At 43.7% G+C, this 26520-nt stretch overlaps 1 protein-coding gene and 1 pseudogene across 5 annotated transcripts in view; one reads left to right on the top strand and one right to left on the bottom strand.

The window, feature by feature from the left end:
• The window catches only part of Scp2 (sterol carrier protein 2), a 91919-nt gene that overhangs the window by 56858 nt on the left and 8541 nt on the right, over nt 1-26520 (top strand). For 3 of the 5 annotated variants that reach the window (XM_076934504.1, XM_034503018.2, XM_076934505.1), the window contains exons 11-14: nt 4347-4454; nt 7350-7503; nt 15799-15901; nt 24945-25074. In XM_076934504.1, the coding sequence (XP_076790619.1) occupies nt 4347-4454; nt 7350-7503; nt 15799-15901; nt 24945-25074 (495 nt within the window). The remainder of the gene's footprint in view (nt 1-4346; nt 4455-7349; nt 7504-15798; nt 15902-24944; nt 25075-26520) is intronic. The other 2 variants (XR_013110527.1, XR_013110528.1) reach the window with 1 other exon arrangement.
• Nucleotides 18417-18720, bottom strand: LOC117708983 (non-histone chromosomal protein HMG-14 pseudogene; annotated as a pseudogene).

Genomic DNA, 26520 nt, shown 5'->3' on the forward strand with positions numbered 1-26520 from the left:
GAGTGGTGGAGCTCTGTAATATGAGCAATAGGGAAGCCTCCAGTGTCACTTCTAAGGATCAACTTCCCTCATTTTATTTTTGAGACAAATTCTCTTGCTGGGACCTGGGGCTTTCTGGTTTTAGGGTAGTCAGGCTGGTCAGTGAGCCCCGGGAAATTGCTTGTCTCTGCCTCCTCAGCACTAGGATTACAAACACACACCCCAAATCCAGCTTTTTATGTGAGTACTGGGGATTAAACTCAGTCCTTTACTAACTGAGTTATCTCCCAGCTCCACACTCTGATTTAGCAAGCAGCCAGCCCAGTTTGTCCTCACAAATTCTGACTTGCCTTCTGAGGTGGCAGCTGATGCCTCCCTCTGTTTAGTTCCTGAGCCTGTGCTGTGCTGGTTTGGGGTTATCCTGTGCATCTGTAGCTCTGGAGTGAACCTCAGATTCACTTACTCTGAGTATAAGTCTACACTCAGAATGAGGGAGGTGGGGCTCTATTCACTCTCTACTGTGGCCTTCAATGCTTACTGTTTAGCCTGTGGGGTTTGTTTTCCTGGTTCTGTTGGTAGAAAAGTGGGGTATCCGTGGTATGGTGCTGCACACCTATAATCCCAGCACTTGGGAGGCAGAGACAGGAGGAGCTAGAGTTCAAGGCTAGTCTGGGATACTTTTGACTGTCTCAAAAAGCCAAAAGTGTGTGTGTGTGTGTGTGTGTGTGTGTGTGTGTGTGTGTGTGTGTGTGTGTTGGGGGTCGGGGTTGGGGTGTGGAGGAAGGGGGACAGACTTAGTTCTGGAACACTACCTTAGTTGACATGCTGTGCTGTTCTGGGATGCAGTTTACTTGTGCAGAGCTGATTGATAAGGAAACCCGAGGAAGCAGAACTGGGATTGAGCTGTGGGCAGCAGCGTCCCTGAGATGTCACTTGCTAATCTTCCTGCTTTTGTTTGCTTTTCAGTGAGTAGCACTGTGTACATGCCTTCAGTGGTGATCATAGGAGAGGAGCATTGTGGGAAAGGAGCACATTGTGTAGCTTGTAGTTTTGTCTACACCACTTTGTGTTCCCAGCTGGTCACAGCCACTCACCCGCCCAGGAGCTATCTCAGATCTGTGGATAAAAGACACACACATATTAGCTCATTTTAAAACTGGCTTATTGGCTCTGTGGCTGGGCTCTTCTAAGCCTTCTGCAGCTAGAGAGCCCTTTCCTTCACTCCTAGCTCAACACCTCTAATCTGCCTCAGTTTAGTTGCTCATTTACCTTCTGTGAAGCCCATTGGTCTTCTCTCCCAAGACTTTTCCGAGTCGCTTTCCCCTTCCACCTACATTTTGTAAGCTCTCCCCTGTAGCTCCAAGTCTGTCTCATCTCTCTCCCCCAAGTACCTCTGTAAGATCCAGACCCTTGGTCTGTGGTACTTTCTTTGATCCGCTCCTGAGTGAGACACTGAGGCACAGATAGATACAAAAGCAAGAGGTTTATTTTCTGGAGCTTTGGGGTCGACCTTCAATTAGTCCCTCAAGACGAGTGACTAGAAGGTGACCCAAATGGGTATTACAGCAGTTTTTATACTTTTTAGGGGCACAGGTTACATCAGCAAGGTTACAGTTTAAACTTATTGGCTAAGCATATTGATGTCGTCTCCTGAACCGACCAGCAGACAGAAGACAACGGACACGGGATCTCCTTCCCAACACGGTTTATTCAGGAACCTTGAATTATCTCGAAAGCCCCCCCTCCCCAGCTCTAGCTCCCAGCCCTTAAATCTCTGTGTCCTCTCCAATCAGAACCTGCCATGAAGTCATTCTCGATTGGTGCTGAGCACATACATCACATGGCCCGATCTTACGTAACAATGAACAAGCAGAATGCATGCACAGTAAAGCCTAGCCTACGTGCCACCCAGGCTTCCTAAAATGGTGAACCAACACGCCAGGGGCATCTGGCACCTAGCCAGGCGCCATCTTGAATTCTGCTCCCCACATATTGACCTTTAAATCTATTGGCTATATTGGCTAGCAAGCATGATACACTACCTGGGAACTCTACCTGGGACTTTACTAAGGGTCAGGTGACTTTCAGTCAGTGCATTCTGAGAATTTTTTACTCAAGAATGTTCCTGTGGGTAGAGAAAAGAACTTGGCATAGCCATGACCCCTGGTGGGAGGGGGAAGCTGTAGGTAGGGTGTGGGACTGGAAAAAGCCCTTGGGGTTCCCAACTTCATTCTCTTTCTCTCTCCTAGCTTGTGGGAACCTGAAAGTCCCACCTCTTTCTTTCTGTCCAACCACTGACATCTTTATTGATAGATCAAAAACCAGTTGGTGGTGAGGACCTTCATCGTCAGTAAACACAGATTCCATAACAAAGCATCAGAACCACCCCTTACGCCATGCTGGGAACATGCTGCTAGAGCCCAGCTAAATATCGTGTGATGATGACTTTCAGGTTGCTCTGAGTGCTTTCCTGAAATCTAGATTCAGGAAGCAAACTGCCTACTTTTCAGGGTGTTATAGGTTGGTTTTGTGTGTGTTCGAGTGTGTGTATGTGTGTGTGTGTGTGTGTGTACACGCATGTGTGTACATATATAAACGTACATAGGGCTACCCACAAAGGCCAGAAAAGGCTGTTGGATCCCTTGGTTACAGGAGTTGTCAACTGCCCAAGTTTGTTTCTGGGAACCAGATTGTTGCAAGAACAACAGGTGCTCTTAACTGCTGAGTGATCCTTCAGCCTCTGCAGAATCAATTTAAAGTCACCTTTCTCACACTGCCCCCACCAAATAAATCTTTGAATCCTGTTGGCTCCTACTTTGCCTTCAAATAAATTCTGAGTATACCACATGTTGCCAGTCTTTGTCACTGCCAGCATGGTTTCTTAGCTGTGGTCATCTCACAGACGGCCCCTAACCTGCCTGGACTCCTTCAGAAGCAGATGATTGTGTTGGAAGCTGGCCAGTGTCACTTCTGTCTTCAAAGCCTACTAGCTTCTCACCCACAGAGAGGCACAGGCCAACTGTTGTCTCTGTATCTCTCTACCTACGGTCTCCAGCTCCTTCTCTGTGCCTCCTCTCTTGCAGTTACAGTGCCTCCTTTTTTAAGCACCCCAAACTCATTTCCCTGTGTCCACTGATTCTCTGTGTCCAGAGCCCCATGTGGCTTCTCCAGGGCTCTCCTCCTTGTTCCCACTTTCCCAAAGTCTTTCCCTCCCTTCTTTCCAAGGCTGTGGCTACTCAGCATACTGTTATCTGGACCACACTGAGCCCATAAGTAAGCATCACATCTGGGGCTCTCAGATCTTAGTATTCAATCAGAAAAGCATCGGGATCAACGCCTTATATAATTCCCACACTTTTGTTTATTTTGTAACCACTCCCAAACAGTGAACAAATCATTACCAGGCAGCATGGAGGCCACGAAGCACATGAAATAAATTTGTAGGGTTTTTTTTTTTGGGGGGGGGGGAGGTTCATTTAAGACAGGGTCTTACTACATAGCCTGTTCTCACTGGGTTAGCCTCTAACTCAAAGACCTCTGCCAGCCTCTGGGCTGTGAGAAAGATGTGCTCTTGTGCCATCTCTCCTGCGGCTGTGGAAACGTGGTTTTTTTAACCATTATGGTTCAACACTGTCTTCAGTCTTTCTCCTTAAGTTCATGAAAGTAATTTTTTGTTGTTGTTTGTTTTGTTTTCCTTCTGTAGATTTTGCTTTTTTTGTGCTAGAATCAAACACGGGGACACGCACATGCTAGGCAAGCACTCTACCAGAAACTCACCTATAGTCTTGCTCTTTTGTTTTATTTTTGCTTTTCAAGACAGGGTTTCTCTGTGGAGCTCCGGCTATCCTGGCTCAGTAGGCCAGGCTAGCCTCAAACTCAGAGATCCACCTGCCTCTGCCTCTCAAGTGCTGAGAGTAAAGGCATGCACCACCACAGCCAACATACTGTTTTGTTTTATTTTTTTTTTTAATTAAAAAATGTATATGTCACATAGTATTACAGCTGAAACCTGAGAGAAAATAAATGCATTTTGGAAAATTACAACTTTCGGAACTATAATTTTTAGTTAAAATGTTGCAGAATATTTGGCCATATTAGTTCTTTTCTGTTTCTCTGTTACAGTCGGGGCAATTTGGAAGCCACAAGGCTATTAGGAATTACCAAGTGCTTATTTCATGCACAACATTCTTGAAAGATAAACCTTTATTTCTCAATATTATTACTCAACACTTAGAAGCATTTGTAACACTTTATTAAGCTCTTATGTAATGTTTATATCAGAAATCCTTGGCTATGTGGAAGACTTAAACATGCCATCTGTCCAATGATATTTTAACATTTGTGAATATTAACTTTGTCTTCCACAGGACAAGGCGGAGCCCTGGTGGACAGAGGGGACAACACTTATGGAGGAAAGTGGGTCATAAACCCTAGTGGAGGCCTCATCTCAAAGGGACACCCACTGGGCGCCACAGGTGACAATGCATTTATGTCAGAATTATACTTTAGGCCCTAATCTTTTTTTTTTTTTTTTTTTTTTTTTGTGAACATATATGTGCACATTCCTGTTCCTTGGCACACGTGTGGAGATCATAGGACAACTTGAGAGAACTGGCTCTCTTTTTCCAATTTTATGTGAGTCCTGGGGTTTAAACTCAGGTCATCCAGTATGGTAGCACATGTCTTTATCTGCTGAACCATCTTTCTGACCCTTGTTTTAATTGTTTGAGACAGTCCTGACTCACTTTGGCCTGGAACTCACTATATGATTCAGGATGAACTTAAACTTGAAGCTGTCTCCCTACCTGCCCCTCCCAAATGCTAGGATTATAGGTGCCAGCCACCATGAGTGGCTGAAGTCTGTAATTTCAGTATGCTTGTATTCTCTGAACTCAGATGGTGACTGGTGCTTTTAATGCTTTTTAACTGCAGTCATTTGACTTCCCGTTAGCTATAATGCACTAACAAGATGTTTCCTAACAGAGATCTTACTAGACTCGCCAGGTAAGATCCTTTCAGATGAACACAATGCGTGTTGGTGGATGCCGCATTAGCATGGCATGGAACTAAATTTCTCTTGAGAAAACTGGACTAGGATTTCTGAGATCAGAATTTTCCTATGGCTCCACTGCCCACTGAAATTAATCACTTTGATTGTTAGGTCTTTAGCTGAAAAATGACAACTTCTGTATTGGAGTTTCTAAGGTAACTTAGTGGTAAAATTCTGTGGTTTATTTCTGTAAAGATAGATGGTGGTGTAAAGATGGTTGTGCTTCTTCTTTATTATCTTGTAGTGTCTTATTGATTAGTGGACTATTTTAAGTTCTTGCAGTTTTCACAATAGAGGAGTTATAGTTAACAATGTACTAATTAATTAACTTTATTTTATTTCTAGTTAAAACTCAAAATTTCAGCTGGGCTTGGTGATGCACACCTTTAATCCCAGCAGTCAGGAGGCAGAGGCAGAAGGATCTCTGTGAATCAGTTGAGGCCAGTGTGGTCTACAAAATGAGTTCCATGACAGCCAGGGCTACAGAGAGAAACCCTGCCTCAAAAAACCAACAATAAACAACAACAATGAACACTTAGATTTCATAAGCTTATAATACAGTAGAAAATAGAAGAGCTAGATGTTGTGTTTGGGGAGGAGAAAGGAAGAAAGTGTGTCAGGGGCCAGGGACCGTTGCTTTACAGTAGGATACTGTACTTGTTTAGGATACAGAAGGTCCTGGGTACCAAAGTCATCCAGGAAAAAGATAAACACGGGTTGGGCCAGGCGGGCAGACTGAGTACACCAGGTAGCTGTAGTGTGTGCGCTGCCTTGCTGCTGTGCTCTTCTTTTGTTTTTTCTTCGGTTCATTTAAAAAACTAACAGGCAGTTTTTTTTTATTAATTTCTCTCTTCTATGGAACCATTTCTCTATGAAAGTTTGTCACAGATGCTCAGGAATGTACTGCAGGCACCTTCCATTTGTCAGAGTCTGCCTTCCAGGACTGTCATGCCTTCACATATAATCTAAGTCTTTTGTAAGATTTTATTTATTTATTTATTTATTTATTTTATTCACTTGTTTGTTTATTCAAGATAGGGCTTCTTTGTATACCCCTGGCTGTTCTGGAACTCAGATTTGCCTGCCTCTGCCTCCTGAGTGCTGGGGTTAAAGCATGCCCCACAACCCCACCCTGCTTATTTTTAATTAGGTGTGAGTGTGTGTATTTGGCAGTGGTGGTGCAGGCCTTTAATCCCAGCACTTTGGGAGGCAGATAGATCTCTGTGAGTTCTAGGCCAGCCTGGTCTACAGGACAGACAAGGCTACACAGGGAAACTCTGTCTGCACGAGGTGGTGAACTGGGGTGGGGTGGGACGGAAGTGTTACTATTGCACCTTTAGAGTTATCTTGCTGTGCTAGTCCTGTTTGTGGTTCATAGGCACCACAGCTGATTGGGACTATTGATCCTGCCCCTCCTCCCCTTCCAGCTTACATAACATAGCACCTTCTGGTACTATGAAAGCTGTCCTCAGGAAGGAGGCTTTTGGAGTAGATCCAGCTTGACTTCTGTGTTGAGTCCTGTGTTCAAGTGTGTGCTGTCTTTAGCAATAGACACTTACCTTTGACTTATGGGATGACATCAAGCTTGAGCTCTCCTGACTAAAACCTCAAAATGGGATTGACTCCTCATGCCTGGCACAGGGCCTTTTATTAGATAGTCTGTGGCTCTTGGTCCGGGCACTATTATCCCAAGTGGTATAACTTCACTTAAAGAAACAATGTATACGTATGTGTATGTATGTATGCAATACACTTATATGTTATTACATGTATTTTAAATAAATTTTAAGGATTCCTTATGACTATTTCAAATATTCTTAGTGTTATAGATTGTCCCCAACTCTCACCTCAGTTTTCCAGTTTTCCACTTCATATCACCTACATCTTTCTTGGTTCAGTTTGATCTCATTGCTTTTCATTTTCAAAATGTTCCCATCAAACTTCCCCCCCCCCCCCTCAATCTCACTATGTAGCACTGGCTGTCCTGGAACTCCCACTGTAGACCAGGCTGGCCTTGAACTCTTAAGAGATCCGCCTGCCACTGTCTGGGTGTGCACCACCCTGGGCAGCTGGACGCTGTGTTTTCCATTTCAACACACCAGAAAAGAATGAGTTGAGGAGAGCTAGTCTTGATTTCCTGAACTCGAATCTTTTTTAAATGCTAATTATCTTAGCGTGGGAACTAGCTGTGAATCTTGGGCTTTAAGCTCTGGAGGCGAGCATGGCTTTGGCGGGAAGTCTCAACTAGCGGCTCGCTAGGGCGGGTGGGTGGAGTCTACGCTCTAACGCGGCCCGGGACGCTCTGTGCTCGACTCGCCAGGTCTGGCTCAGTGCGCGGAGCTCTGCTGGCAGCTGAGAGGCGAAGCCGGAAAGAGGCAGGTTCCCGGGGCAAAGGTGGCTCTGCAGCACAATTTAGGCCTCGGAGGAGCTGCGGTTGTCACCCTCTACAGGATGGGTTTTCCCGAAGCTGCCAGGTAAGTGACATTCTAAGTTCTATCACTTTTGACCTCATGGTTTACAATAAGTGACGCTTGCATATTAAAAAAAAAAAAACAACCAAAGAAAACAACTACAATTTGATTAAGCCTTTAGGGGAAAGTATGACATTACTTCTTTAACTTGGTTTTAAAAGTTAAGACTTAGTTTTTAAGCCAAGGCAACCTTAGGAAAATTTTATTCAGAAAGAGGCAGCGAAGCCAGGGGTGCTGGCCCACAAGCCTTCGGAATGCAGGCAAGGCACCTTTTGGTTGCCTTCTCACAGTTGGCTTTCTCCTTTGGCCTCTGGCTGCTGTCAGAGAAAGCCACCAAAAACATGTGCCATTGGACCCTGGCAAGTGTGTTTCTGAACCAAGCCCTCATTGCTCCTCGAATTCCAGTGTCTTGCTTTCTTCCCGTCTTTGAAGAATCTGCCTCTGTAGGTGCCTCTTGCCCCAGCCCTCTGGGATTCCTCAACTTCCTGGCAGCCTCTCAGGGTTCCTCTTTTTCCTATTCTAAAGCCCAGCTTTCCTCTGTGTGCTTGGTTTCCAACCACCTCCTGTACCAGATATTATGTATACCCTCTTTTGAGTCTTTCTATTTTTCCCTTTATAAAGGGCTTCTTGCCCCTGTTATCATACACCGGAGAATCCTTCCTAGTACACAAAATCTTTTTTTCTTCGTGCTTTAATTATTCTCTTTCATGATGAGCCTTTCCCAGTGAACTACCTCAGGATCTCTTTTGAGGTCTGGTGTATTCTGAGTTTGATTGACTATGCCTTTTCTCCTTTACCCACTCTGTAGCTTTTTTTTTTTTTTTTAAACAGGAATGGGCTCTTTTTTTCTCGAAATTCTTGGTAATTACTTAATCATTTATTTATACAGTTTGTTCTACAAAGGATAGGGGCCACTATCTATTATAGTCTTAACTTTTTCAAAATTTAAGGATGGTTTTCCTCTCTCTGGTCTCACTCTTCTTTTTCTGCCCAGAATTTTGTTTTTGTTTCAAACATTAAAATGCATCTCAAACTTAAGAGTGTCTTTCAAATACCCATGACCTTTTGTAGTCCTTAGGGGGGCTAATCTTGTTTCTTTCTAAATCTGATTCATTCATTTTATGCTGATGACCCTGGAATACCATGCAGTTCACACTTGTGGATGAAACCCCTTAGGGAAAAAATAATCAAACTATGAAAAGCCAACATAGTTCGTATGATTGGCATAGATACTTTGTTTTCTTCAGAGTAAAATTAGGAAGTTTGTCCACAGATTTTTTTTTTTTTTTTGAAACAGTCTCACATAGTAGTCCAGGCTAGTCTTGTATTAGAGGCAGTGAGTTTCTTGCTTTGCCATTTTAGTGTATGCCTGCAAGTTCTTACATGCAAATGATGCAGTGTATAATTACCACCACAGTCGAGATCCAGGATGATTCTAGGAGAGACAGGGTCTCACTATGTAACTGACTGTCCTGGAACTCTGTGTGATCCAGGCTGGCCTCGAACTCAAGAGATCCACCTGCCTCTGCCTCCCAAGTCCTAGGATTAAAAGCATGCGCCCAGCCAGCTCTTTATTTCTTTGTGTAGGTTTTCAGCAGTCCTTACTCTGCCCTTGCAACCCCTGCTCTGTTTGCTGCCTCTGCAGTTTGCCCTTTTCTTAAATGCCAGGGAGATCATAAGAAGGCGAATTACAGGGACACTCTTTTAATTTTAACTCCCATTGATAATTTTCTAACTTTTCCTTCTGCAATTACTGATACTCTGCTCTAAGGAAGAACTTTCTCTCCTCTCTTGTCTTTAAATGTATTCATATACACTGCATGAAATCACAAGGCCTTATTTTATCTAGGAGGTCACAGTCCTTTAGTATCAATTATTTTGGTGCTGTGACTGCCCCTGGTTTGGCCAGTAGGAACCCTCTCAAGGTGACCCTTGTGCTCCATGAGTTTGGATAGTATTTTCTTTACCCCTTTTCTGGCTCAAGAAGTTAGTCCAATCTCTTCAACTTTCTTTTTTACATTTTTAGTATTTAAGTGTGCATGCTTTTGGGCTTGCATATGTGTGTGAATGGAGATACCAGATTCCCTGGAGCTGGAATTATAGGTGCTTGTAAACTGCCTGATAACGGTTCCGGAATCAAATCTGGGTCCATGTCTGCAGCCCCTCTTGTCCTTTCCATGGCCCGTCCCTAGCCCAGTCATTTCTCCAAGGAGTCTTGGTTTCCTTTAGTGGAGAATGATGCTGAGACATCATACATGGCTGCTGGCTAGCTCATTCTTGCCACTCCCAGGCCTTCTCAGGAGACACATACATGTATTATATCAATTCATCCTTGTTTTAAAATAGAAATCTAGGGGTAATATGTGACTTATGTGTTGCTAATACTCACCATCAGTTTTTAGCAGTTAGAACAGGAATTTAGGAAACTAGTTAAGTACCATTTGCAGATGGTGTCACTTTAGTTTTGTGGGGTTTTGTTGTTTTGGGCGGAGGTGGTTGTTTTCCAGACAAAGAGGGAGAGGTGACCCAAAAGAGCACCCTTCTAAGTTTTGATCACACTACCTGTTTGGTCTTGTTAGCCTTTCATCACTTAAGAAATACTGAAAGTATTCACTTTAGGGTTCAGAAAACTACCAGAGTGCACCTCCTACCCTGTAGCTGTTGGGTGAACAGTTTCTTCCCCAGTGCATTCGCCTTCCTTCTTTCCTATGCCTCTGGTTCATGCTCTGGTTAAGTGGTTCAAATGGTCTTACTGAATTCTGGTATCACTCAGAAGTTTGGGAAAAGTGACCTTGACTTTTTAGTACAACATGGGAAATGCCCCTTGACACAGCCCACAGCTCGGTCAAGGGGCATCAGGTTGTTTTTCCCATCATACCCTGGAGAGGTTTTTTGTAATACCCAGTTCTCCAGGCTGTATATCTGTCATGTCATATGGGCTCGTCTGCCAGCTCTAAGGTCAAAGGGACTTGCTGATTGTCTGTGAACTGTGCTCCCCAGTGTTTGCATGCATTTCGTAACCCTCTCTAATCAGAACAGGTGATAATCTTAGAACATTTTCAGTACAACCCCCCCAAACACATACCCCAAATGCTTTCACTTATGGTCTGTAGTTTCCCACTTGTAGTTTGGCAGCTGCACACAAACTCCCTGTCTCTGGATTTGCCTACTCTGCATATTTCATAGAAAGGAAGTCATAAGGCATTATTCTTTCATGACTGGCTTCTTTGATGTAATATAGCTATTGCAAAAACTATATTGGTTATAGCCTACATATAGGCTACATTTGATTCAGATCTCCTCAGTAGCTAATCATTTTCTGAACGTCATTTCATCTGCTGCTTATTCACTATCTGTGTATCATCACTGGAGAACTGTCTGTCAGTGCCTTTAGTAATGTTAAAAACTGGGTTACTGTTGAGTTGTAAAAGTTCTTTAACAACCAGATCCCTCCTTCCATTTTCTTTGTTTTGGTAGAATTTTGCAGTATAGTCCAGGAAGGCCTTGTCCACCTGCCTTTGACCCCCAAGTGGATTTACAGGCATGAGCCGCCATGGCTAGCTAGCTCAACCACCACTTTTTGAAGGCCTGGTATGTGCCTTGAACACACTAGATGCTTTGGTTGTGCTGGGTATTAAACCCAGGGGGTTGTATGCTAGGAAAGTGCTCCAGCACTGAGCAGAGCCTCGCCAGCCACATTTCTTTGTATAAAAACCCCACATACGGTGGAGTACAAACTCTGTGACAATACTTCAAGATACACCACTGTATCAGAGTGATCAGTGTGTGTAGACAGCTCAGCTAAAGAAGCTAGGTGTTAGCTAGTTCTTGTTTCATGACCTCTCTTCACTCCCAGTCTGTGACATTATTGCTCCAGAGCTGAGAGGGCCTTACAGTGAAACTTCCCGCTTACCTAGTGGGAATCCAAACATAAACTAGAATGTTCTTTAAATTAATCTTTAAGCCCTTTCCAACATTATCTGTGGTAGATTTAGGTCAATAAACTTGTGTTTACCAAATTCAAGTAAAAACCAATTACAATTTAATTTCTACTAAAATTTTGTATCTGAAGTTATGAGAATCTAGGTATAATGGTTTGCATGTGCCTGTATTCCAAGAATTTGGGAGGCTGAGGGGAAGGAAGATCACTTGAGCTAGCCTGGGTAACACAGCAAGACAAAACAAAGCAAACAATAAAACAAAAATCAGCAGAAATATTTTCTGTGTGAGAGATATCTCAGTTTATTTACTTTTAAACAGGACATGTATCAAGTGACTTGCAGGGAAGGATGTTCAGGAAATATTGACAGTATTTTTTGTGTTTATTTTTTCCTGATTTAGATGAAAAGTTGGTTAATCAATAGCATGATGAGCTTTACCAAACAAGAGAAAACCTTGACCTTTGGAAATATGTCTGGGACCTGCCACATAGTCAGGATACTTTGTACTCCCCTGGGCTGCCAGGATCAGTTATTTTACCTGATAGAGTCAAGAAGTGGCTAGCATGGAGAAGGGCACACTGGTGATTAAAAGTTAAAAGCCAAATGAATGTATGTATGTATGTATGTATGTATGTATTTATTTATGTATGACAGGGTTTCACCATGCAGCCCTGGCTGCTGTGGAACTTTCTGTAGCCTAGGGTGGCTTTGAATTCACAGAGATTCTCCTGCCTCTGTCTCTGAAGTATAGGGATTAGAGGCATGTGCCACCACATGAGGCAGGTTTTTTTTTTTTTTTTTTTCAAGATTCACTTATTTATTTATTTTATGCATATGTCATGTATTGACTGCAGAGTGAATTGGATTCCATGGAACTGGAGTTAACCGACAGTTGTGAGCCACCGTGTGTTCTGGGAATAGAGCCTGAGTGCTCTGGAAGAGCAGCCAGTGCCTTAACTGTTAACCGTCATCTGGTTCAGAGTGTCAGGTTTATAAGAGGAAGACAATTTTAGAGCTGCATGGTGGGAATAACTGTTCAATATTCTAAAAACATGTATCATCGCTGACTGTGCAGTCAAAAGTAGTTTGGACGGTGAAGTTTTGTGATGTGGGGTTTTGTTTTACGTTTTGAGATACAAGATGGCTATGAATTCACTATGTACCTGATCTTCAACTTTCAATCCTCCTGCCTCTACCTCCCAAGTGCTAGCACAACCAGATATAGTGGTGCATATCTTAACACACTTAAAATATTGGAGAAGATCTTAGAAATTTATGAGACTGTCTTGTGCTTACACCCAGAAGGAATGCTCCATTTCTTTAAGAGATTACTCAAAGATTCCATTTTTATCCCACCCCAAACAAACCTTCCTGGCTATCACAGTAGAGATGGATTCAGTTCACTGTTCCATAAAAGGGTGTCTCAAAAGAACCAAGACTGTGTTACCACATCCTCTGGGTACTTGGCCTTTTGGTAGCGTTTTGATATACTTAACGATTATCTCCTAGACTTCTCTGCTCTAGGCTTCTGCAACACCTTGCCTGATTTCTGAGTAAATCTTCACAGACTCTCAGACCTCTAAATAATGGATTCCAAAGGCCATTGTCCTGAGGGCTGTCTTCTATGTACTCCATTCCGGGATTTCAGCACTTGATTCTGCCCATGGTTACCTCACTTGATCTCCATCCTGGATCCCTGTGAATTCTAGACTGTCCTGTCCACCTGCCCCTGGCCTCACAGACTTCAGCTGATGATAGTTGAGGCAGATTACCAGTCCCTGGTGCTCCTACTTCACTCTTCCTCATCCACTGCCACTCCTGGCTACCTCCAAACTCCTGAAACAGCCTTTCTACCCGCTTTCCATGTCCCTTGCCCCAGCAACAAAGGCTGTAGATTCTGCTCTTCTTTTGAATCTGTTTCCTTCACTTCCATTAGCAGACTGCACCCATAGGCCAGGCAACCGTCACACAGACCTGGAGCACTGCAGCAGCCTCCTACCATTCTCTTCACCTGTTTTTACGCTCTCTAGGCGCCCACACAGCGTTGGGAGGAGTGTCACAAGCTACTCTTCTACTGTACTGTTTGTTGCTGTCTCTCTGGCTTCCCAGATTCCTAGCTTCGCATTGCCCGTGTCTTCTGCCCGGGTCTCCACCTTCATGCCGTGCCGTTTCCTCCTCATTTACTGCGTTGCTCACTTTGGACTTTTTTCTTTTGTCAGACGAGCTCTTTCTGCCCTTGAGATCTTGGCAGCTTACTCTTTAGGAAGGCAGATCCTCTCCTTGCTTTAATAAGATGTTAGCTGAAACTTACCTCTCAGATCACTTTGAACACCTATTGCTTTTCGTGTTCAAAGCTGTCACTTGATGTTGCTTTTGTATTTAACAAGTGGTATTTTCTTTCTTCCTACTCTTTTCTTTTTTAAACAGGGTCTCACTATGATTCTTGGCCATCCTGGAATTCCCATGTAGACCAGGCTGGCCAGAGATCTGCCTGCCTCTGTCTCCCAAATGCGGGGATTAAATACATACAACACTATACCTAGCTTCTCTTTTTCTGAGACAGGATCTTATTAGGTAGCCTAGGTTAGCTTGAAACTCAGTATGTAGCCAAGCTTGGCCTTGAACTCAATCCTCCAGACTCGCTCCCAAGCACTGGGATTACAGCCATGTGCCACCATAGCAGTTTAGATGGCTTTGGAATGACTGAAGGAGGATGGAGTGTAGCTCCTTGGTAAGGTTGTGCTTAGCATGTACTAGGCCTGGGTTTAGTTCCCACAGAGAGAGGGTATGGGGGAATGAGAGAGAGGGAAGAAGAAAAGGAGTATATGGGGGGATGAGAGAGGAGAGGAGAAGGGGCAGTCCTGGGAGTAAACGCTGTGCTTCCTCCTGGACATCCTAAGCTTCTCAGTCTGTGCTGGTCTGTCAGAAGAATGCTCTAACAACAGACAGCTGAACGTTGACTGCTTCCTCAGACCTAGCACTTGGGTTTCTGTAGCCCACAACAGTTGAGGCTATTACTGTTTTCCATGTGCCCACAGTGCTAGGTGCTTCTGCACAGGCTCTTGTAATTTCACAAAGCCATTGGCATTGTCCTCTGCCCTGCTTCCATTGCACAGTGGGATAGTCGGTCATTTGCTCAGAATCGTACTGCTTATGAATGGAAGAGGTGCTTGTGAGCTTTAAGAACTGTGTTGCTAATGCCATAATCGGTGATTGTCTCCTTGAACAATGAGCAAGCAGTGTGTCAGGCTATGCCTTTCTCCTATCACAGGTGAAAGTGGCTGCAGCCCACCCAGCCTTGCCTGCCCCACTGCCTCAAGCACTTCCTTGTAATTCAGCTCTGATTGCCATTATCTCTGGCTTGGGTGATTGCAGCAGTCTCTTAGCTGAACTCCCTGTCTCTCCCGGCCTAGCTCTTTAAGGTCCATTTTCTAGCTGATGGGTAGATTTGTTTTTTTAAGACATAATTAGATCATGCCCCCATGTTTTGATTATATTTAAAACTGAAACTCTGGTTGGTTTTTAATTTGTGTGTGTGCGTGTGTTTTGAGGGGCCAACCCGGGGCCCTTAAGCATGCTAAACACATGTTCTACCTATGAGCTATACCCTGAACTTTTAAAGCTGAACCACAAGAGGCAGGGGTACTCTAGTGTTGGCTGATATGCCAAGAGTCTGGACTCCATTCACAGCACTGCAAACAAATGAATAAATAAACTGACAAAAAGAAAACCAACCCCACTGACTGGGAGGCTCAATTCTGTTTTCTGCTGTGGTCTCTTAGAGCTGGCCTTTCTCCTGTGCCATAAGCTAGGCACCATGCACCTCCTTTAGTCTTCCTGTATTTCCTTTTCTACCTTTATACATGGGTTCCTTCAGGCTAGCATGGCTTCTCCACCAAAACTCTATGTGGGGCTGGTTCATTTAGTAATTGAAGGTGTAATGTAAATATTACCTCCCTAGAGGGGCTCTCCCTGTGAACACTATCTACAATAGATGACCCCTCTCTCTAGCAGCCACTTGGTTTCTTTTCTTCTGATAACTGTGTGCCTGGTTGGTTGGTTGGTTGGTTTTGCTTGTTAATAGTCTTGGCTTTAAGTTTAAGGAGGGTAGCTTTACCTTGTGAGAACTTTTACCTAGTGAGAACTTAATATTTGCTGTAGGGTAGAGTTGGGTAATTGTTTTATATACTTACTGAAGATTTTTATTCAGTAAGATAAGAGTTTCTTGAGATAAGAGTTTCTTGAGATAAGAGTTGCAACATCTCTGTTCTTGGGCTTTTTGAAAGTTACTGTTACCTAAATGTTGAAAACTCAAGTTCCTCTGTGACTCCCAGAACTGACATGGATCCTTCCACAGCTCCTTCAGAACCCACCAGGTTTCTGCTGCTCCCACCAGTTCTGCAGGGGATGGATTCAAGGCAGATCTTGTCTTTAAGGAGATCGAGAAGAAGCTTGAAGAGGTGAGAGCTGTAAATAAAACACAACCAGAGACCAGAGCCTGGTCTGGGAGGCGGAGCCTGGTCTGGGAGGCGGAGCCTGGTCTGGGAGGCGGAGCCTGGTCTGGGAGGCTGAGCCTGGTCTGGGAGGCGGAGCCTGGTCTGGGAGGCGGAGCCTGGTCTGGGAGGCGGAGATCTCGCCTGATGCTGAAGGTGCACAAGGTGAACTCTCACCATGTGCTGAAATACTTTGTGTTTCAGAATCCCTGAGTGGCCTAGGAGGCTTCTTTGTAATTCTAGTCAGACTATGTTTCAAATGTGCACATCTCTAGATATGTTTTTGTTTTGTTTTGTTTTGTTTTGAAACAGCCAGGGTTGCAACTCACTCTGTAGACCAGACTGGCCTCGAACTCAAAGGTCTGTCTGCCTCTGCCTCCAGAATACTGTGATAAAAGGCTTGCACCACCACTGCCTGACACACATCTCCGTATTTGAATGTAAAGACTATAGTAAATAATGTTTTAAAATGTTTTAAATCATTTTCATTTTAGTCTTCTTTGTCAGGAAGATATCCAGTTGTGGGTATAATTCAGATGTAAAGAGTTCTCATTTATTTTGATACAATTTTTTTTTCTTTTTGAGACAGATTGCCTGCTGGCCACAGACTCAAAACAGTATTTATGCATCAGCTCTGACCGTTCTGGGGCTGACAGTGTAGCCATCACACTCAGTTTATAACGTCCTCTGAATTAAAGAGATGTCATTTAAAAATCATTCAAGAGGATATTTTAAGTGAATCTTCTTTTTTTTTTTTTTTTTTTTTTGGTTTTTTGATACAGGGTTTCTCTGTGTAGCCCTGGCTGTCCTGGAACTCACTGTGTAGACCAGGCTGGCCTCAAACTCAGAAATCCGCCTGCCTCTGCCTCCCAAGTGCTGGGATTAAAGGCGTGCGCTGCCACTGCCCGGCCAAAGTTTTTTTTTTTTTTTTTTTTTTAATTGGCTACTTCTTTGTTGCAAAAAAGAATTCTAATTTTTAAAATTCACATTATATATATGGATACATAAAAAAGAAAAATGTTTTAGGTAGCTTCAGAGTTGGCTCAGCAGTTAAGAGTGCTGGCTGCTCTTGGAGAGGACCTGGATTGGGTTCTTAGCACCCACAGTGTGTCTTAAATCAGTTGGTAACTACAGTTCTAGAAGATCAATGCCCTCTCCTGGCTGCTCCAGGCACATGTGCAGTGCACTTACATAAATGCAGCCAAAATATTCCTACATACTAGAATCTCACACCTTCCAACAGACATACATGCAGACAAAACACCAATGCAAGTAAAATAAACAAATAACTAAAAATTTACTATATCTAAATTCATTAATATGTTATAAAAATAAGTAAAAACAAACCTTTTTTAAAAAGAAAAATGTTAAAATTTCCCAATTGTACCATTTAGAGATCACTAAAATGTTACCATGAATATTCTATTTGACATTCTTGTGTATAAACTAGAATTTAGAATTTTACATAGCCAGGACCATATGTAATACATGTTGAGTTTATTGTACTATACATAAAAATATTTTTTGTGCTATAATTAGTTATTTTTTTAAAATGGTCTTTTTTCTTGGATTTATTTTACACATATGGGTGTTTTGCCAGCATAAACTATAGTTATGCTTTTTTTTTTTTAACTTTTTTTTTTTGTTTGTTTGTTTTTTGTATTTTTGAGACAGGGTTTCTCTGTATAGCCCTGGCTGTTATTTTTTTCTACTCTTTCACAACAGATTTTATTGGAGCAGACTACATAGACATTCCAATTCTTATCACACATACCCCCAAAAGAGCCATATATTGTGTTCACATACCCAAACTCTGAAGAGTCACACTGTGTTCATATAGGCAAATGAAGAGCCATACACTGTTTTTCTTTGAACTTATTCCAGTGATGTTCCAGCCTCAAACCCGACAAGTTTCCCTAAGCCCTCTCATAGCACCAAGTGCTCATGACCTCAGTTCCACCAGTTCACGTTTGTATGCCACACACAGAGCACACTCAGGATTTCCCTCTTTCTCAGCATATTATCACAACTGTTAGGAAAATGGACTGCCATGAGCACAGACATCACAGTTCTGACAGGACAAGGACCAAAGTCTGGCTTTCTTACGAAATGCTTCTACTAGAAACACGGGGCCAGATATAACTGGAAATATTCCAGACACCAATGCACAACTGAGACTTCAAACTGCCATTTAGCATGCTTTGTAGTGTAGGATATAAAACTAGCCCCTTCTACGGAATGTTGTGACCCCCAGACAGTCACAGCCTCTCCTGATTCAGTATCCTGCTATTTTCTGGTTGTGCCAAAAAATAAACAACCAGCAAATGATTTAACCTCTTTAAAAAGCCATTTACACTTAAAAAATGGATGAGGTGGGATTCTCTCACCTCTTAGAAATGTTTCTAGAGCTATTAAAAAACTCGCATTTACAAAATAGTTGATAAAAATATTCCTCTAGATTGTACAAGAAAGGGAGGCAGGGACCACTGACAGACATGATGGATGCTTAGTCGGACTTGGCTTCTTTCTCTTCTTCAGAGGCTGGACTCTGGTTTTCTCTCCATTTTCTGCAGGCAGATCTGTTGTTTGCTAGTCAGCCACTTCAGCCTGCTTGCCCTTCGTTCCCCTCTTCCCTTTTATCTGCACTATTTTGTCTGCTGCTTCATCCTTTCCTGCGGCCCTTTTTGGCTTCTACTTGGCAGGGCAGGCTTGGCCTATAGCCTCGTGGAGTGGCGCTTGGGCTCCCCTTTCACAGCTCCATCCGCGCTAATCTTCCCCTTGGACATAGTGGCAAGCGCGCAGTGGGAGAAGCGTGCCTACGCGGGATCTGTCATGGAGCTGCACTGCCTGGCCACCACCAGACTAACTCTGTAGTTATGCTTGTGCGTGGGTGCGCGTGTCTGTGTGTGTGTGTGTGTGTGTGTGTGTGTGTGTGTGTGTGTGTGTGTGTAAACGACCATGTGGGTGCTGGGAGTCGAACCTAGGTCCTCTGCAAGACCAAGTGTACTTTTTCTTTTAAAGATTTATTTATTTAGTTTTTTATGTGTATGGGTGTTTTGTCTGCATGTTTGTCTGTGTATCAGAAAAGGGCATTGGATCTATGGGGCTACAGTTATAGATGGTTGTTAGCTGCCATGTGAGTGCTGAGAGCTGAACCCAGGACCTCTGGAAGAGCAGCCAGTTCTCCAGCACACCCATAGTTAGTTCTTGATAGAAAAAGGTAATACAAAGACAATAAAAAAAGAGCTACTCATGGCAGGATTAGGTAGTTACTTCATTGTTTGAAGTGTAATAGTCTCCTGGGATCTCACTATTGATTTTAGATTTTAGACCAAACCAGAAACAGTTATAGTCACAGTCACAATTCAGATCACACATCTAAGAATAGGCTGAACTAAACAACAGGACTCAAGACTTTTAGGCTGGGATTTCACTCCTGCTAAAGCCACCAAGGGAAAGGCCAGCACGGAGCACATTTCCTCCGTTCTTGACTGTGGGGCCGAGGACTTCTCATCTGACTGCACGGTGGCTAGTGTGCCTAGCCAGGGTGCCAGGGTTTTCATGATGATCACAGCCTCCCGGGGCTGCAGCAGAACCAGGCTGATGGCTGCAGGCCTGGCTCTGGGATAGGAGCTGCTGGATGGTCAGGCTACCATCTTGGGGGATATCTGCATTCTGTTTTCACCTAGTATGCTTTATGGCCATGTATGTAGGTCCCTCACCTGCTTTTCAGAACATTGTACATGTTTGTACATATGTGCCATAACTTATTTAATTGGCCTCTTATGATAAAACTATCAGATTATATTTAAACTTTGCAAATGCAGCGTTGCTGTTATTAATTTCCTCTTGTACTTTAAATACTAACTAGTTTAATTAAAGGAGAGAATTGGGTCGTTAAGTGTGTGCATTTTACAGTTTTGTCTAGCTCGCCAGACTCCCACCAGAAAGAGGATAATACTCTGCAGATTTACTAACAATTCAAGAGAATAGCTGCTTTTCCCCCTACAGCTTCTCTAAAACTATATTGGCTTATTATATTAAAATCTTTGCCAGCCTAGTTAGAAAGAGGTAGCTCACTGCTGTGTTCTGAATGCCTTTCATTATTGTGTCCACAGTAAAATGAGGAATTCTATGAGGACTTAGTTCAGAGGTCACATAAAAAGATTGGGTACTAGATTACCCACTGTGCAGTCAGGTCGGCCGGGGATAGTCCAGGAGGACTCCCTTACTGGGATTAACAAAGAGGGGCTGTTTTAGGCTTGCACTTTGCTTTTTGCTGTGCAAGCCTACGCCTCCTGTTCTCACTTTAGTTCTGCACTCCTTCACAACCTTATCCCAGTCTGTGTCTCCTTCCCACGATCGTCAGTTTCCTCAGGGTTTGGAGCACTAGAAAGGGAAGTCTGGGCTCTTTGTCAGTGAATGCATTTTCAGCCTCAGCGAGGCAGCCTAGCAGGAGGTTTCCTTTCCACCTTTGTCCTCCTTAGCAGTGCTCCACTGGCTCTTAGAATTCTGTCCTTTTTGTCCATTGCCTTCCCAGCAGCACCTACTCTCTGGCCTTCCGTCCACTCAGAAAGGACATTTCCCCCCATAAGAGGCATTTAAGGCTCCGGTTTTGCAGCTCTGTTTTTCTCTTTTAACTCTCTTACCTACTTTCACTCCCTTTTGAAAGGAAAATTATTTATTGACTATAGAGTATGGGTTTTGTAAGAGGGTCAATTGGTTCTTCAGAAGGAACAGTAAGTGTCAATTAATCTTCGTCTGTTTTAGGCAGTGGGAGGTAAGTGGTAAGTAGAACTTGTAAGTGCTTGCTGAGATTTCCCTGCTATAACATTGGTGTCTGCTCTGGCTGATTGTGAGGCAGTGCAAGGAGGCAGACATACCTGGAAGTAGTCACTTAGTGACCACTGGCTGGAGTTTGGTCCTTAGGACTGAGAGGAAATGGACCAGTGACTACTGAGAACAGCGGCTGCTGACTAGAACACTACTTTGCTGTAAGACCCATGGCTGCTTTCTGGAACTCCAAGAAAAAGTCTGACATGCCAGTGCACTAACTAATAGAAGGTAGTGAGAATGCTAGTCAGTAGTGAGGATAAAGAGAGTTGAACTCCTGTTCAGTGCTGGGAGGGGTGTGGGTGTTGGTGGACTGTTTTGAAAGTTTGGTAATTCCTCGAGGAGTTAAGCAGCTTATGAGTCAGCAGCTTCCCCTAACTACCTACCCAAGAGAAAGAAGAGCCTCTGTCCACAGTACTCATACAACCAAACTGAAGACAGCCAAAAGAGGGCAGTGGGCAAAGCTGTGGCTTCCCGAGCATGGGGACCCATGCTGGGATTCCCTGAGCACCACAAAGGCAGAGTCTGGCGGTGGGCTTCTAAAATGGAGAGACACCCGTGGATCCTGGGAGTTTGCTGGCTAGCCAGTCTAACTGAAGCATTGAGCTCCAGGTCCAGTGAGACCTTGTCTCAAAAAGGTGGAAGCTGGGCAGAGTGGCGCATACCTTTCATCGCAGCACTTGGGAGGTGGAGGAAGGTAGATCGCTGTGAGTTTGAGGCCAGCCTGCTCTACATAGTGAGTTCCAGGACAGCCAGGACTACACAGAGAAACCCTGTCAAGAAAGAAAGAAAGAGAGAGAGAGAGAGAGAGAGAGAGAGAGAGAGAGAGAGAGAGAAAGAGAGAGAGAGAAAGAGAGAGAGAGAAAGAGAGAGAAAGAAAGAAAATGTGAAAACAGGTGAGAAAGACTTATGCTGGCATCCGTGTATGCCTGCATAAGTGAGCACCCCTCCTCCCATGTGTACATGTATATATACCACAGACAACACACATGCACATGCACAACAAAAACCATGAATAGATAAATAAATAACCATATACAGTAGAACATTATCTGACCATAGAAAGGAGAGAGGTACTGTTTGATACACAATTCAGCATGAACCTTGGGAACATGCTAAATGAAACAGGCCACTCACAAAGAGCACACTGGTTCTATTTATAGGAAATATTCAGAATAAGCCAATTTGTAGAAACAAAATAGGTTTGTGGTTTTCCGAAGCTAGTATCACACAATGGCGACTGACTGCAAGGGGTGTAAGTTCACATGAGAACATGAGAATGTTCTGAGATTAGCGATGTTGGGGTTGCACGTTGTTTATTAGTCACTCTCCACATTACTGGCCACATACGTGACACAGCTGTTTAAGGAAAGAAGGGTTTGTTTTGGTTCCTGGTTTAAGAGAGGTGCCGTCTGAACATGGTGGGAAGGATGGTGGCAGGAGCATGAGTCATAGTCATAGTGGCTAAGAGCTCCAGCCCAGAAAGAAGGGCCAGTGTTCAGCCTGCTTCTCTTTTTATTTGGTCTGGGATTCCAACACATGGGATGGAGCCACCCACATCTGGGGCAGGGGTTCTCTCCTCCATTAAATCTCTGTAAATGCACTGACAGACAGCAAGGTGTGCCTTCTTTAGATTCTAAATCCTGTCAAGTTGATAATGAAGAGGAACTGTCATACACGTCTTAGACTGCACTAAAAAGTTAACTAAATTGTGTATTGTGAAAAAGTGCATTTTGTAGGGTCTGAATTATACTTCAGTTGTTGTTACACTGTGCATGTATAAACACACACACACACACACACACACACTGGGGGATGGAAGAAGGGAACACAAATCTGGGCCATGGTTCTGCACACATAGAAACAGAGGTTACTGGTGTCAGTTGATTTAAATTCCTCCAGGGAAATAAGCATTTGAGTGTTTCAGGTGCTCATTACAGTCTGAATACATTGAGCACTTTAAATCTTTGTTAAGGGGAAGAATAGGGATGAAGAACGCTGGATATATAAATTACTGCAGGACATGGAAAACAGAGTCTACAAGAAAACTCAAAAAGTAGCCAGCTCCAGAAAAAATATAAAAAGATTATCATATTTTCTATGTATCTGTAATAACTCGGCCATAAAATATAATGAAAAGTATATTATTAACAAGAACACTGTAAAAACCTAAGAATAAATTTAGGTAGAAATGCTGCAGGGTACAGATGCTCTTTCTTTTAACTGTAGCAGCCTGTGGGAGGCTGAGACCTGAGGAGGCTGCCAGTCTGGTTTTACAGAGTAAAACCATGTGTGGAAAAACAGAATGTGCTCACACGTGCGCACGCCCGTGCGCATACACACACACACACACACAAATACACACAAATATGTAAAGATATTTCTTTATTGAGAAAGAAAAGGACAAACCAGGTGTGGTGGTGATGCCTTTATCTCAGCACTGGGGAGGATGTATCAGCTGGAAAAGTAGGTGAGCTGTTTTTAGAAAAAGTAGGACTGTTTTTAGTTCAGGCCTGGAACCTTTAGTCCTCTTGCCTTGGGATTACATGTGTACCACCCCACTGGATCTAGAGTGTCTTTATGTAGCCCCAGCTCTTCTGGAACTTGCTTATGTAGACCAGGCTGGTCTGGAACTCACAGAGATCCACCTGCCTTGAGCTTTTGAGTGTCAGGATTAAAGGCTATGAACCACCATGCTCAGTCATCACACCTGTTTTTAAAACTATTGTGTAGAGAAAAAAAGATGGAATTGATAACAGCTGTGATTTTTTTTTATATGATTAAATTAGAAATGATTTATGTTTTATTTTTGCTTAATATTTGCTAATTTTTCTACAATGAATGTGTTTCTTTTCTAAAAAAAAGATATCAAAAAATTGTGCCAATTTTGGTTTTCTTTTTTTCAAAATTAATTTATTTTTAAATTAGTTTGTAATTTTGCCTCCATGGATGTCTGTGTACCATGTGTATGCCTAGTGCCCATGGAGGTTAGAAGAGGGGATTGGATCCTCTGCAACTGGAGTTACAGATGGTTGTGAGACACTGTGGTTGCTGGGAATTGAACCTGGGTCCTCTGGAAGAGTAGCCACTTTTAACCACTGAGCCTCCTCTCTGGACTCTTCCCTTCTTTAACTAGAAATGTATTCACCATCAGAGTCTGTGCCTATGTACATGATGTGGTGGGGCATGTGTGCTGACTCACGTGTGAAGGTCAGAGGACGGCTGAGTGCAGTTGTTCTCTCCTACCTTTATAATGGGCCTGGGATTAAACAGGGGCCATAGGCAAACACTGAACCATCTTGCCAGCCACTGCTTTTCTTTAGGGCAAGGTGCATGTGCCATCGTCTTCTTCCATTTCCCACTGTGTGGCTCCCGTGTCCCCGTGCTCTCTTTTATTGGAAGGTTTTGTCACTACAGTACAGAATACTGCTAGCCTGGATTGGTCTGATTCCCTTGCTGCTGTGATCCTGGTGCCTAGCACAGAATCTGGGGCCATGTTTCACAGAAGATGCAGAAAGTGTAGTGAGAATGAAGTGGAAAGGAGAAGGGAGCCATCTGCTAGAAATCACGGTGATAGTTCCGTATTAGGCCATTGCACTCCCCAGGGCTAATATTTAGAGGCCAATGGAATATTGTTTACATAATTCTTTATACTAAGATAGGAATTGAACTTTTAGAGAAAGCTTTGGTTTCAGAATCACTTTTTTTTTTTTTTTTTTTTTTTTTTTTTTTTTTTAGACAGGGTTTCTCTGTGTAGCCCTGGCTATCCTGGAACTCACTCTGTAGACCAGGCTGGCCTCAAACTCAGAAATCCACCTGTCTCTGCCTCCCAAGTGCTGGGATTAAAGGCGTGCGCCACCACCGCCCGGCCACTTTTAGTCTTGATTGTAGAGAAACAAAATTAGAAGTTAAGGACCTGACTGAAGCAGAGGCTCTCAGGGCAAATGCAGGCTGTTTTCAGAGGGTGCTCCGTGCCCCTCTTTCCCTGTGTCAGGCTGCGTTACAGAGTTGACAGGAGAGGGAGTTGTTGCCTCCCTCTTTCTGACTCCTAAGTAAATAAAACCGATGTCCACCGACTCTGCAGTCTCAGCTGCTTACATCATGTACCTGTTTAAATATTTATTTAAAGTTGGAGGAGGGGAAGGAAGGTAATTCCTGATGTTACTTCTGTTTCCAGGAAGGGGAACAGTTCGTGAAGAAAATCGGTGGCATTTTTGCCTTCAAAGTGAAAGATGGCCCCGGGGGCAAAGAAGCTACCTGGGTGGTGGATGTGAAGAATGGCAAAGGATCGGTGCTTCCCAATTCAGGTCAGTACCACAGTGGCTTCACCTAGAGCAACAGCAGGCTCACAGTGCTTCCGGCTGGGAGAGCAGTCTGCTGCAGCGCTCTCACAAAGGCCTGCTGTAGAGGTGACAGATCCTGGAAGGCAAAGGTTCTGACCACCCCGTCCAAAGCTGGGGACCGCACACAAGATACTGGTCTTAGACTGGATTTGGATACATGGATTTCTGGCTTGGATTTCTGGCCCTGTCATTCCAGTCTGACCTTGGTCTAGTTATTTAACTTCTCTGTGTATTAGTTAGGGTTTCTGTTGCCGTGATGAAACATAGTGACCAAAAGCAGCTTGAGGAAGAAAGGATTTATTTCACTCCATATAACAGTTTATTATCAAAAGCAGTTAGGACTGGAACTCAAGCATGGCAGGAACCTGGAGGCAGGGCCTGACGCAGAGGCCGTGAAAGAAGGCTGCTTACTGGCTGGCTCCTCGTGCTTCTTATAGAACATAGGACCACCAGTGCAGGAGCCCACCACCCACAATGGGCTGGGCTCCCTCACATCAGTCTTTAAAAAAATGCCCTACAGGGCTGCCTACAACCTGGTCTGTTGGAGCCATTTTCTTAATCTAGGTTCCTCCTTTCTAGGTGACTGTAGCTTATTTCAAGTTGACATAAAATTAGCCAGCATGTCAAGCTTTGGTTTTCTTACCAGTAAACAGCCTGATTGATAGAATATATGTGGGGCTTGAGAGAGTTTCCTTTTGGTAGCCTGAGATCACATTGTCTAGGACATAGTTGACGACCTGGCGAGACCTGGCTATGTTCACTAGTTCTACTTCCTCTCAGCCAGTTCTGTCTTGAAACCATTCCATAGCTTTTGTCTGATCTCTCCCAAACTTGTTCTTGCTGAGGTCCGTAGTGATGACCACTTTGCTAGCTGCAGTGGTTAATTCCAGCCTTCATAGCACATGCCCAGGCTTCTTTCTTCATTTATTTACTGGCTGCACATTTGGGCTTGTTCTGGTAATTTCTTCATCTCGTAAGTTCTAGGCATGAAGTGTTGCAAGGCTTAGTTCTGGTTCATTCTCTCCCTGGGGATCTCGTGTATCCCTGTGTTTTAAAAACAGTTTGCTGATGACTCCCAGGTTTCTGTGTTCAGCACGGGCCCACCACTGAATTCTGAAGTGTCTGCATGGCTGTTTAACTGACATGTGTATGAGGATAACTCTTAGGATGTTTCTAATGCTATAACAAAATATCACAGATTGGGTAAACTAGAGACATGCTAAGTTTAGTTGGCTCCCATTCTCAGAGCCTAGGAATCTACCACAGAGCAGCTGCATCTGGTGTGAGAGTTCGTTACCATGTTCTGAAGCAGTGGAGGGACAAGGGAGGGAGGTGGGCCAAACAGGAGAGCAGGATGGAGGCTGAACCATTTCATTTCTCAAGAGCCTACCCTGAGGTAATGGAATCTAT

This window comes from Arvicanthis niloticus, chromosome 5, assembly GCF_011762505.2.
Source record: "Arvicanthis niloticus isolate mArvNil1 chromosome 5, mArvNil1.pat.X, whole genome shotgun sequence".
NCBI classification, from domain to species: domain Eukaryota; kingdom Metazoa; phylum Chordata; class Mammalia; order Rodentia; family Muridae; genus Arvicanthis; species Arvicanthis niloticus.